General features: G+C 32.3%; 1 protein-coding gene across 1 annotated transcript; it reads right to left on the reverse strand.

Annotated features, from left to right (window-relative positions):
• Positions 1-480: 480 nt before the first annotated feature.
• LOC107827119 (mitogen-activated protein kinase kinase kinase 20-like) lies at positions 481-1,452 on the reverse strand. The gene has a single exon (XM_016654222.2). It carries the CDS (start codon positions 1,450-1,452, stop codon positions 481-483), a length of 972 nt encoding a protein of 323 aa, XP_016509708.2.
• Positions 1,453-13,998: the final 12,546 nt, after the last annotated feature.

Here is a 13,998-nt window from a genome sequence, read left to right on the forward strand (position 1 = left end):
AAGCTGCTCATGTGTCACAATTCAGAAGTGGTAAATGCACAATTGAGAGGGTGTAGAAAGAAAATAACTTTCTTAAGACCAGATAATTACGACCATGCTCCCACCTTAGATCACTGAGTGATTCATGTAAGCAGTAAATGAAACACATGTGAAGTTCCTGCAATCATGTAACATATACTACAAAGTAGACAAAACAATAACCAATCTAACATATAGTTGCTGCATTTCAAGACAATTTGCAACTAGCTTGATCCTCCTGAGCCATTTACAGTTGGTCCACACAAAGCTAATATGGTTTATTATCAGTAAGAAGGCCATACATCAGGCCACAACTATCAAAGCTAATACTGTGGTTTAGTATCAGTAAGAAGGCCATAGATCAGGCCACAACTATCAAAGCTAATATGAATTATACGTATTCCTCTACTTTTAACGAACTCTACCGCTAATAACGAACTAATACACATCTGTAATTCAACTTTAGGGGAAAAGCTTGAATGGTATGAAATGGCTACCAAGAGTGTCACGACTGTGTGCGGTGAACATGTCCCTCTTTGAAATCCAGTCAGTCGAAGCATCAAGAAAATTTTGTACGAAGGGGTGCTTAATCAAATCTTCTGCTGTACATCTTCTTTCATGCTTTTTTTCAAGGCATTTCTTTATGAAATCCATCGCAATAGCAGAAACATCTTTTGGGATTTTCGGATGCTTGCAAACAATATGCAATTCTAATCCATCCTCTTTTCCTTTGGCTTCGGCTTCAGACCAAACCATGGTTCCACTGATCATCTCACAAAGAATGCAGCCCAAGGACCAAATATCGCTGACTGGTTGAAAATTTCCCTTCTCTATAAACTCAGGGGAGACATAACAGAGACTCTCTCCAAGATACATACTGCTTTTTAGGCAAGTTTTTTCTCCTTTCCTTTGTGCTGAACCGAAATCCGCCAACTTCAATCTATTATTTACTCCATTAGCATGAATTACAGCATTAGGAAAGACAAGAATGTTTTGGGGGTTTATATCACAATGAATATAACCTTTGCTATGAATGTGAAAAATGGCCATTAAAATTTGGTAAGTGTAATAGGCTGCCTCTTCTTCAGAAATTTTCTTTCCCACCTTTGAATTCAATAAATCTCTAAGTGTCCCCCCTTGTGCAAATTCAAGCAGCAGATTATAGGTACTTTTGCCATTTTCAAGGCTTTCGTCCTCACCAAAGCAATGAAGAATGTAGGGACAGCCCCTAAGCTCTTGCAAAATCTTCCCTTCCTTTCTCAGAGGAGAAGAGTATTGAAATTCAGACGATTTAACTGCAGCAAATGGGGGAGAAGAGAAGTAAGAGGGATCCCCCATTGGTGAAGCAAAATATACCGAGCTTCCATAGAAACCGGTACCAACAACATAGTGTTTCTTCCAATGCAACATCTTTTCGCTTTCTTGATTATCCATCCTTCAATTTTTCTTTTAGGCTTAATTTCTTGATGAATGAATCACTTTCTTGATGAATGAATATGGCTTTCTTGATGAATGAATCACTTTCTTGATGACTGAATATGGCTTTCTTGATGACTGAATGACTCTCTGGATTTTTTTGAAGAAGAAGACTCGACAAACTAAAGAGAAGCTATTTTTTTATCAGATATGAAATATATATACACACTTACCCAACTCAAGTCCGAAATATGACACATTGGTAAGTCGTGTGGTCTATTGATGTGACTCTTTACATAGAAATTTCCCTTTTTTCTTCTCGAAAACACAAATATTTTGTTTAGATAAAAGTCAATCAAAACTTTATGTCATGATAAAATCTTATTTTCTAGTATTAAATTAAAAAGGTCCTTTTTCGTCAAAACTATTATATATGCTTAAAACATACTAAAAGGGAAGTCCTTTAGTTTCCACTAGTATAGTTTTTGTTACAAATTTTTAAAGGGAAATCGTCCACTTTCCAATATTGTCTGCACTTAATATTCGTTATACTATTCGGCTAAATTTATCGCTACCGTTATACTATCCAGTCAAATTTACTCTTACGATCAATAAGTTTTTAAAAATTACTCCTTGATCTGTTAAGTAATCCAAAATCTCCCAATTTTCTTTTATTTAAATTACTTTTTATTCTTCTTGCTCCATTATTTTCAGAAAAACAATTGATGTAAATACTAAAGGTACTACATTGTACAAATTATTCATGGATATTTTTAATTACCAATGCATCCACTTCTCTTTCTGTGATAATGGGTTTGAAATTGGTTCAAATTTTTATTTAATTTTCAATCATATACACACGGTAGAATTCAGTGGGTCTATTTATTGTGTATTATATGCAGTTGATCATCATGTATGTAGATGAATATTCGAACATATTTTGTTATTGTCTGGTTTATTTAGAGTTCGATTGACTAGCTTAGGAGTGCACAATGTGTAAGCATATGATTAAAACAAAGTTGAATTCGACAATGTAAAGTCTCCAAGGAACTTCAACTTCTATCACTAATGCTTGCAAAGTCTACATACCTTTGGTGCAACGAATTCATTAAAGTGGGGTAATGTAAATACTTTTGGAATTTAGACAAGCTACCTAATTTAGATTCTTTAATTTATTATACTTTATTTACTAACCGTTGTACTATTTTAATATTTCTTTCTCTTATTGTTTTCAATTAAAAAAATAGGTAAATGCCAATTACTTCAAAAATAGTGGATCAAGAAGAAGAATATGCGACTTAATTAAAATAATTTGGGAGATTCTGGGCCACCTAACGGACGGAGGGGTAATTTTTAAAAGTTTGCTGATAATAGGGGTAAATTTTGGCTGAATAGTATAACGGCATGGATAATTTATCCGAATAGTATAACTGAGATTAAATATATATAATATCCGAAAAGTATATTTGGCCCTTATCCCAATTTTAAATCCTTTTTTGTTCTAGCACCAACAAAGATGGAAGGTACTACTAATAAAGAAGATCGCCTATTGTTAATTTTGCTCGTAGATAAAGAATATTCAAAAGAGCTTAAAAGGAGAATGTCAACTTAAATGTTTGAAAAAATATTTTTCATGTGGACTCATATTCCTCAAAACCAGACTTAAGCCCTAACCTCGACCCCCCTCCCCCCGGACCCTGACCCTGACTCACACCCTCTTACTAGGCGCCCTACCCTTAACCCCGACCCTGACCTCCCCCACCTCATGCACTGACCCGAACACACCCCTACCCCAAACCACCACCACATTGCATACCGCAAACCCCTATCGCTTGACCTTGCCTTCCCCACTCCCAACCTGACCGCGACTATGGCCATGTCCCCCTACCACTGATCTTGACACCCCATCTCCTAGCCTCGATCCCAACACCAACCCCCATCCCCTGGCCCACCCACCCATCTCCCCGCCCCGCTCTCTATAGTTTGTCCTAAATTATATGTAAATACTCTTGGGACAACTTTTTGCTTACTAATCAGAAAATAGAAAATTATTTTTAAAAATCACGTATCTATACTATATTAAAAACACGATGCCCCTATCAAAATATCTTTTGCTTTTTTACCCTTTGAAAACATATTTCACATTAAATAAAATTGCAATTTTAGGATTTTGAAATAAATTAAAATTTTAGCTATTAAACTTTTTCTTATTTGAATTAAGTTAAATTCCTAACATCTAGGATTTAAAACTCATTAAGATTTTACGTTTAATAAAGTTTCCTTTTCATCTCCAATTTACATTCTACTAAAATATAGGATTGACCCAAACGATTCCATAATTAAGAAATATGAGAAATAATTATATTAATCAAATAATAACTATCTTTTACATGTTCTTTTCCTTGGGTATAATTATAGTTGTATAACAATTATATATATATATATATATATATATATATATATATATATATATATATATATATATATATATATATATATATATATACACACCTATGTATTTAAAAATACCCTTAACAATTAGAATAAATAACTATGAAATATCTTTATTAATATAAAAAGAAAGAGAGAGAGAGAGAGAGAGAGAGAGAGAGAGAGAGAGAGAGAGAGAGAGAGAGAGGGAAATTATTGGCAAAAGTCAATAACGCTAAGAAAGTGCCAAAATACGATTCTTTTGCGATTTTAAAATAAAATAATATTATTAAAAATATTTAATTGCAATTAAATATTTAAAATTCAGTATGAGCTAATATTAAGAATTTGTATCAACAAAAATAAATTATTTCTTTTAATATTGAGAATAAATACTTAGATATTTTAATTATTTAATTAGCAAAAGAATCCAGTACTATTCTTTTCCAAAATTATAAACATAAAATTATTTTTCAAGTTTTCTCAAATCTTAGGGACCATAAATTTGTTTTCTCGAAAAGATCACTGGCGATGAAAGAAATTAGAAAATAGAGCAAAATCAATTGTAGTATAATATTACGAGTTAACTTGGGTATGCAAACTTGAACAAATGATAATGAAATAACCGAAAATAAAATTTATTCAAACTGAGTCATCATTAATCATTATTTTTTTACTTTAGTAACTAAAACCTCATTACAAGGCTAGTATTGCAACCTTTGAGGAAAATAGATTGAGAAGACATAAGATTCAATTCTTCAGTTTGTGTTATTTCACAATTTGTTTTTAGAATCATAATAAAAGTATAGCTAATTCTATTTTTGTCTTCGCGAAAAAATTTGATAAAAATATTTTCAAAAAGGCTCTACATCTTCAAGAGTGATGCGTTCTTCCTGAAACTTACAAGGAAGTACAATAACTTGTGAAATTAAGCTGATAAAATTATAAAACTGGAACAAAATTGAAGTATGAATATATTTGAACGGAAAAGGGTCAAAATTGTCCTCGAACTATCGAAAATAGCTCAAATATACCCTCCGTTTGTTTTTGGTACCAAATTTGTCCTCGCCGTCTAAAAATTGAACCATTATTGCCCTAAAAACTAACGGCTGCCACATCAGCTTTTGGACATACTTAAATATTATGGAAAAGGGGTCAAAATTGCCCTCAAACTATCAAAAATAGTTCAATTATATCATTCGTTTTGTGTTTGATACCAAATATGTCCTTGACGTCTAAAAATTGGACCATTACTGCCCTAAAAATTAATGGTCGTCACATAAGTTCATGTGAATAACAAAAGTCTATCTCCAACAGACGGTCCTATATCTTGACAAAAGCCCCCACGAATAAAATTTCTTTCTCCATTTTCTGCGAGGGGTTGCTGTATTTCTCGTGAAGGCGCAGTGAAGCACTTCATGTTGCCTGCTAGCTAGGCCAGTGAGAAGGGGAAGGATTAGGTGGTATCTAAAAAATGTATCTTTGTATGAGGTTTTGGATCTAGGTCTTATTTGCGGTCGGTCTTCTTTTCTTTTCTGTTGATGAAGGCTGGAAGTGAAAGGGTATAGTATTTTAGATGATGGTTTCATTCTAATATTATATATGCTTAGTGTGCGTTTGAACATAAGAATTGCAAAATTCTAAAAAAAACAAAAGTGAAAAAATCTTTCAATCGAAAATCGTATTTGAAAATTAGAGTTGTTAATTTTGGGTTGTTTTTTAAGTTTTGTGAGTAATCTGAGTAAAAATTTTGAAAAATAACTTTTTGGAGTTTTTCAAATTTTCGAAAAAAATCCAAAATTCATATTCAAGTGAAAAATAAAAAATTTTACGGCCAAACACTGATTTCAAAAAAAATGAAAAAATTTCGAAAAAAAAAAGTGAAAAAATTCTTATGTCCAAACGGGTTCTTAAAACGTAAAAGGTAAGTTCTTTAGTTTCCACTAGTATAGTATTTGTTACAAAATTTTAAAGGGAAAATGGCTAAATATATTTTTCTACTTTCGGATATTGTCTACATTTAACATTCGTTATACTAGCCGGCTAAATTTACCGTCACTGTTATACTATCCAGTCAAATTTACTCCTACGATCAACAAACTTATAAAAAATAACCCTTGATTTGTAAATAATTCAAAATCTCCCAATTTTCTACTATTTAAATTACTTTTTGTTCTTCTTGCTCCAACTATTTTTCAGAAGAACAATTTTTGTGAATACTAAAGGTACTAGATTGTACAAATTATCCATGGATATTTTTAATTACCAATGCACCCACTTCTCTTTTAAACTTGACACATACACAAAACAATGCTAAATAATTATTTCCTTGGTACTATTGCTATTTGAGTAATCAAAAAGTTTCTTTTGACTCAGTTTATTTAAACTTTCCAAAAATATTTTTAACTAAACCAAGTGGTGATTTATGTCATGATATATTGGATGAAATATTTGATTTTGGTATTAGTAATTCCAAGATTATTTATAACAAACTGTGACCTTTTTTATACCACAAACAATGGGGTAACGGTCTCAAGATCTAGCTAATCCGGAGAAAAATAATCAAATGATAAAGATGTCCTTTTTTCAAAATCCTTTGTGAAAGCTATGTTAAAATTGAAAATAAAAAGTTATATATCCTAGTTTATTTAATATAAAACCAAACACATATTATATATTAATTATGGATATATTTTGGAATGGAGGAGTTTTTTGAGTTTTTCAAAAAAAATTATATTTAGTTGGCTTAAATATTTTTGAAAATATTTTCTTTAAAAACTCATTTTTCTCTAATTTCAGGAAATAACTTCCCTAGCAAGACAATGGGAAAAGGATTTTCCAAATTATCCAACTAATATTTTCAACAATCTGCAAACCCACCTCCACCCCCACCCCACCCACCCAACGCTCCCATAATCAAATCCACCAACATTCCCAAGCCACAAACCTTCATGACTCCCCCCCCCCCTCTCTTTGCCCGCCCCAACCCCCCACACCCTCTACCCATCACCCTCGACCTCGACCGTCATTCCTTACCCTGACCCTCAACCCCCAACCTCAAACCATCGACCCTCGATCACCGGCGCCCGCCCTTGTCCTGCCCCAACCCCTCAGCCACTACTAAAATTCTGCTAAAAACCGACCAAATATTTCCGACCAACGTTGGTCGGTCCAAAAAAGCGATCAAAAACCGTCCAGGTTGGACGAAAACTGGGGAAAAAATTATATTTTTTTAAAACAAAATACCGACCAACGTTGGTCGGTAAATTGGTCAACGAATTGACCCAGCTGGTCAGACAAGAAAATTTTGGATTACCGACCAACGTTGGTCGGTAATCTGGATCCAATTTTTTAAATTTTAATAATTATTTTATTATTTAAAATGTTTTATAATATTTAAGAATTTATATTTAAAATTACCGACCAACGTTGGTCGGTTAATGTAGGGGAAGCATTTACCGACCAACTTTGGTCGGTAATTGTTATTTTCTGCAAAATAACCGACCAAAGTTGGTCGGTTATTACGTCAACATTGGTCAAACTTTCGAATTACTTTTATATTTACTATCTAAATAATATAAATGTAATTCGTTAACACTTTTGTAATACAAATAATGAATACACTAACATATACTATATATAACATGCTATTTGTAAATTGATTCATCGACTTATAACTTACTTAGATGCATCGATGAATATTAAAAATAAAACGTTTGACCTATATCGACTAATAGTAAAAACAAAACGTCTCGACCTATATCGATTAATCTAGCTATGCCATGCATTATTAGTGATGAATGAATGAAAAATAAAAGAATTAATACTAAACATCTTTGACATATATATATGGATCACAAATTAAATAAACGAAAGAAGCTATTAGTATTAAGTAAACGAGTTAAATTAATAGGTCAAACATGGTCAAACTTTAACAAGCTATATATATACACACTAACATATACTATAACAAGCTATATATATAGTTAAAGTATTACAGTGAAGTGTGTTTGTGTGTGTATATATATATATATAAAGCCGTATATATATAAGAACACGAATCGCTAGGACCACAGGGTCGGGTTCTTTTAGGGATAGACTTGGGAAGATACTAATTAGTATATATACTTTATCATCAAATATATTTATTTGTAAATTGATTCATCGACTTATAACTTACTTAGATGTATCGATGAATATTAATAGATGATTCATCAAAACGTCTCGACCTATATATCGATTAATCTATATCATGCATTATTAGTGATGAACTAATGAAAAAAGAAGTTATTAGCATCAATTACAATATAGTGTATGTGTGTGTGTGTGAGAAATTACTCACATACTTAATTATAACTTAGAAAATTTACTTAGATAGATGCTATTATAATTTATTAAAATTAAATAGTTAATATAATTATTTATAAAGATTATGCTTATAGTTTATAATTATTTATACTAATTGCATAGTTAAATAAAATAAATGCTTGTAGTTTATAATATTTTAAGAAAAAAACACACACACAAAAAAAAGAATTTAATTTTTTTTTTTTAAAAAACCGACCAAAGTTGGTCGGTTTTTGGTCAAACGGTCAACACTTAATGTACCGACCAAAATTACCGACCAACTTTGGTCGGTAATTCTAAAATCAGAGAATTGAAAAACGGGGAAACCCCCATTTCTCTGAAATTTTCCCCTCTTCACTCAAAATCCCTCACTCAAAACCTTCCCCTCTCCTTCTCTATTTCCCTCACATAAATCACATTTCCCACCCCGTGTCGCCACCGCCCAGCCCTCGTCGTCGCCGCGTCATCGCCGCTGCCGCTGCCACTGCCGCCCCTCTCCTTCTCCATCTCCTAAAAATTCTATGTTTGAATTACAACCCATTTATTTATTATTTCTAGGTTTTGTTAATTAGTTATGAATTAGTTTTAATTGATTAGTGTTTTAATTATTTGAATATTGTATTTTATTGAGGATTAGGGTTTAGGTCTTGTTTTAATTAGTTTTGTTAATTAGTTTTATTAACTAATTAGTTTTGTTAATTAGTCAATTAGTTATGAATTAGTTTTAATTGATGAGTGTTTCAATTTTGAGTTTGTATTGTCTTGAATAGTTTAGTTAGAATTGAATTATTAACTTTGTATTGTCATGAATAGTTTAGTTAGAATCTAGGGTTTACGATTTGTTCTTGTGAATCGAACTTTTAGGGTATGGGTTGAATTTCTTTAGTTTAGTTAGTTTATGTTTAAACTCGTAGGATATGAATTGAAATTTTAGTTTTTAGGATTTGTTCTTGTGAATTGAACTTTTAGGATATGAATTGAACTTTTAAGATATGAATTGGACCTTTTGGATATGAATTGAACTTTTAGGATATAAATTGGTGTAATTAGAAAAAAATAATTATCTTGAATTAACTAAAAAATATAATTAATTTATAATTGTAGAATAAATTAATTTGTTCTTGTGAATCGAACTTTTAGGGTATGGGTTGAATTTCTTTAGTTTAGTTAGTTTATGTTTAAACTCGTAGGATATGAATTTAAATTTTAGTTTTTAGGATTTGTTCTTGTGAATTAAACTTTTAGGATGTGAATTGAACTTTTAAGATATGAATTGGACCTTTTGGATATGAATTGAAATTTTAGGATATAAATTGGTGTAATTAGGAAAAAATAATTATCTTGAATTAACTAAAAAAGATATAATTAATTTATAATTGTAGAATAAATTAATTTGTTCTTGTGAATCGAATTTTTAGGGTATGGGTTGAATTTTTTTAGTTTAGTTAGTTTATGTTTAAACTCGTAGGATATGAATTGAAATTTTAGTTTTTAGGATTTGTTCTTGTGAATTGAACTTTTAGGATATGAATTGAACTTTTAAGATATGAATTGGACCTTTTGGATATGAATTGAACTTTTAGGATATAAATTGGTGTAATTAGGAAAAAATAATTATCTTGAATTAACTAAAAAGATATAATTAATTTATAATTGTAGAATAAATTAATTTATTCTTGTGAATCGAACTTTTAGGGTATGGGTTGAATATTTTTAGTTTAGTTAGTTTATGTTTAAACTCGTAGGATATGAATTGAAATTTTAGTTTTTAGGATTTGTTCTTGTGAATTGAACTTTTAGGATATGAATTGAACTTTAAAGATATGAATTGGACCTTTTGGATATGAATTGAACTTTTAGGATATAAATTGGTGTAATTAGGAAAAAATAATTATCTTGAATTAACTAAAAAGATATAATTAATTTATAATTGTAGAATAAATTAATTTGTTCTTGTGAATCGAACTTTTAGGGTATGGGTTGAATTTCTTTTAGTTTAGTTAGTTTATGTTTAAACTCGTAGGATATGAATTGAAATTTTAGTTTTTAGGATTTGTTCTTGTGAATTGAACTTTTAGGATATGAATTGAACTTTTAAGATATGAATTGGACCTTTTGGATATGAATTGAACTTTTAGGATATAAATTGGTGTAATTAGGAAAAAATAATTATCTTGAATTAACTAAAAAGATATAATTAATTTATAATTGTAGAATAAATTAATTTGTTCTTGTTTTATTTGTATAGATGGAACATCGTACTTGGATGTACAATAGGAATTATCCTAATCGGCGGGGATTGCGGGAGGATTTTGTAGAAGGGGTTGATGACTTTATTAGACATGCAATGTCACTTCCACCATACCAAAGTGAAGGAGTAATTAGGTGCCCTTGTGTCAGGTGCGATTGTATGAAGTTTAAAAAACCGGAGGAAGTTAAGCTTCATCTTTATAGGAAGGGGTTTATAGAGAATTACTTTGTGTGGACTAATCATAGAGAGATCGATGGTAGCCGTGGGATATTTCATAACATGGTTGTTGGTTAAAGTAGTAGGTCGGTGGAGAATACAAATCTTGATTCTAGAATTCAGGATATGGTTGCGGATGCTTTTAGGATGCACTTCGGGGGAAAGCCCAATGAAAATGTTGAACAAACTCCTAATAATGAGCAAAAAATTTTTATGAACAGTTAGAGGAAGCTAGTCGTCCACTACGTGAAGGAAGTCCGCACTCTGAGCTGTCTGTTGCAGTTAGATTACTAAGTATCAAATCTAATTGAAATATTTCTCAAGCAGCCATGGACTCTTTCATTGACCTTATGAGTGAATTAGTTGACCCTAATATCAACTTACCTGGTGATTTCTATAAGGCAGGGAAATTGGTTTCTAAGTTAAGACTTTCGTCAATGATAATTGATTGTTGTGAAGATGGTTGGATGTTATATTATAAAGATGATGCAACTTTAGACAGTTGTAAATTTTGCGAAAAGCCTCGTTTCAAGAGGCTTTCCAGCGGGAATATGGTCGCTGTCAAGGCGATGCATTATTTACCTCTTATACCTAGGTTAAAGAGGTTATATGCGTCGATGAGTTCTGCTCCTCATATGAGATGGCACTTTGAAAATAGAAGACCACCTGGTGTTATGTGTCATCCTTCAGATGGAGAAGTTTGGAAGCACTTTGATAGGACATATCCAGATTTTTGCTAGTGAACCAAGGAGCATTCGGTTAGGTCTGTGTGCGGATGGCTTCACGCCTTTTTCTATATCTGCGACACCATATTTATGTTGGCCTGTCTTTCTTACACCTTATAATCTACCACCTGAGTTGTGTATGACTAGTCCATATATATTCTTAAATTGTATTATCCCCGATCCACGTAATCCGAAAAGTTTTATTGATGTATATTTGCAACCTTTGATTGATGAGCTAAAACAATTGTGGTATGATGGTGTTGAAACATATGACATATCAACCAATCAGAATTTCAATTTGCGTGCTAATTTAATGTGGACTATTAATGATTTTCCTGCGTATGGAATGTTGTCTGGCTGGATGACTGTTGGGAAGCTAGCTTGTCCTTACTTCATGGAAAATAGTAAAGCGTTCACTTTGAAACATGGCCGAAAGCAATCATGGTTTGATTGCCACCGTCAATTCTTGCCTGATGATCATGAGTTTAGAAGGATGAAAATGCATTCAAAAAGAATAAAGTGGAATATGATTCTCCACCTCCGGTACTTTCAGGTGAGGAAATTTGGGAGAGGGTCCAGAACTTCAGTAAAGTTACTGAGTCTCCACCTTATAGATTCCCTGGATATGGTGTTAATAATAATTGGATGAAACAGAGTATATTTTGGGAGTTTCCTTATTGGAAGGATAATCTTCTCCGACACAACCTTTATGTCATGCATATTGAGAAGAATTATTTTAATAATTTGTTCAACACAGTGATGGATGTTAAAGGTAAGACAAAAAATAACCCGAAGGCTAGAATGGACTTACAAGAATATTGCAGGTGGCCTGAATTATACTTGCAGACAGCAAACAATGGTAAGGTGTTCAAGCCCAAAGCAAGTTACACATTCACTTTGGAGGAAAGATGACAAATTTGTGATCGGGTTACGAAATTGAAGATTCCTGAGGGTTATGCGTCGAATCTTGGAAAAAAAGTAGATATGGAGGTAGGAAAGTTGAGCCATTTGAAAAGTCATGACTGCCATGTTTTCATGGAGACCTTAGTGCCTATTGCATTTTGTGGTTTGCCTGAAAGAATCTGGAAACCCATCACAGAGATTAGTTTATTTTTCAAAGACTTGTGTTCTACCACATTAAGGGAAGAAAACCTACTTCAGATGGACCAGAACATCCGTGTAATTTCTAGTAATATGGAAAAAATATCCCCATGTGGTTTCTTTGATGTGATGGAACACCTTCCAATACACCTTGTACACGAGGCACGACTTGGAGGGGTTGTTCAATGCAGATGGATGTATCCCTTTGAGAGGTAATATTATATGTTTGATGTAATATTCTATTTTATTTGAATGTTCTTGGCTAACATGAGATTATGTAGGACAATTGGCAAATGCAAACAATTTGTTAAGCAGAGGAATAAGATTGAAGGATCTATATGCGAAGCCTATCTTGCAAAAGAAACTGCACATTTTTGTTCTTATTATTTTGAGAGTAACGTGCCATGTTCTAGGAATAGGCCCAATAGGCACACGGTCGAATGTGTGAATGATCCATTATATCCACCAATGTCCATATTCAATCAACCAGGCCGATGTTCTAAGGATGATAGAAAGAGAAGTTTGAGTGATATGGAGTACAAGTCAGCTACACTTCATGTGTTGCTAAATTGTCCCGAAGTTGTACCATTTCTCAAGTAAGTATTGATTTATTAGTTATCAAAATGTAAAATTTACTGTGACTACATATTGATTTGTGTAAGTGTTATTCATTATTTTTGCGTCTATTGATTTGTAACATTTTTACTAAGATATTAATGTGTTTTTATTGTTAAATTACAGGTTCAGGCCGGGTAATAAGACTACGAAGATAATCACCAATGCCATCAGAAAGCTTTATGATGGCCCTTATGCGACTTGGACTGATTGCCCATTCTCACTGAAGGAGCAAATTTTCAATCAATTTAAGGTATAAATGTTCTTTTAAACAGTTTAATAATTTATATTTATGATGTTTCCATCTAATATTTAACTTTTGAAATAAAGAGTAAGTGTGTATGGGAAGACCACTATAGCGCGGAAGTGGCTACAAATTTTTATCATAAAGCTCGTAAGAGATTGGCGGATGCTTTCTCGGATGCTATAAAGAAGAACAAGAGGCCTGGCTGGTTACTTGAGAATTTGTGGAATGATTTGCAAAGGCAATGGCTTATCGCATAGTTCTTAGAGAGGAGCGAAAAAGGAAAGAAAGCTCGCGCATCCGAGAAGGGAGGCTCCTTGCACACTGGAGGTGCGATCAGCCTAGGGACAATAAAAAGAAGACTGGTACGTAATTGCTTAAATTATTTTACTTTTTTAAGTATATCTATTCTGTTTATTAACTAAATTAATTTGTTTTCAGGAAAAGAAGTATGGGCGTCCAATGAGTCATGATGAGCTATTCAAGGAGACACATGTTGTGAAGAAGAAGAAGAAAGAGGGGGATCAAGATAGGTGGGTCGAGGACCGGGCCTCGACTGCATATGTAAGCTTTCAATTTTCTTTAAGTATTATAATTTACTTTTATAAAAAAAATTGAAATATTGATTTAATTTA

The sequence above is a fragment of the Nicotiana tabacum genome, chromosome 15 (genome assembly GCF_000715075.1).
Source record: "Nicotiana tabacum cultivar K326 chromosome 15, ASM71507v2, whole genome shotgun sequence".
NCBI lineage: Eukaryota > Viridiplantae > Streptophyta > Magnoliopsida > Solanales > Solanaceae > Nicotiana > Nicotiana tabacum.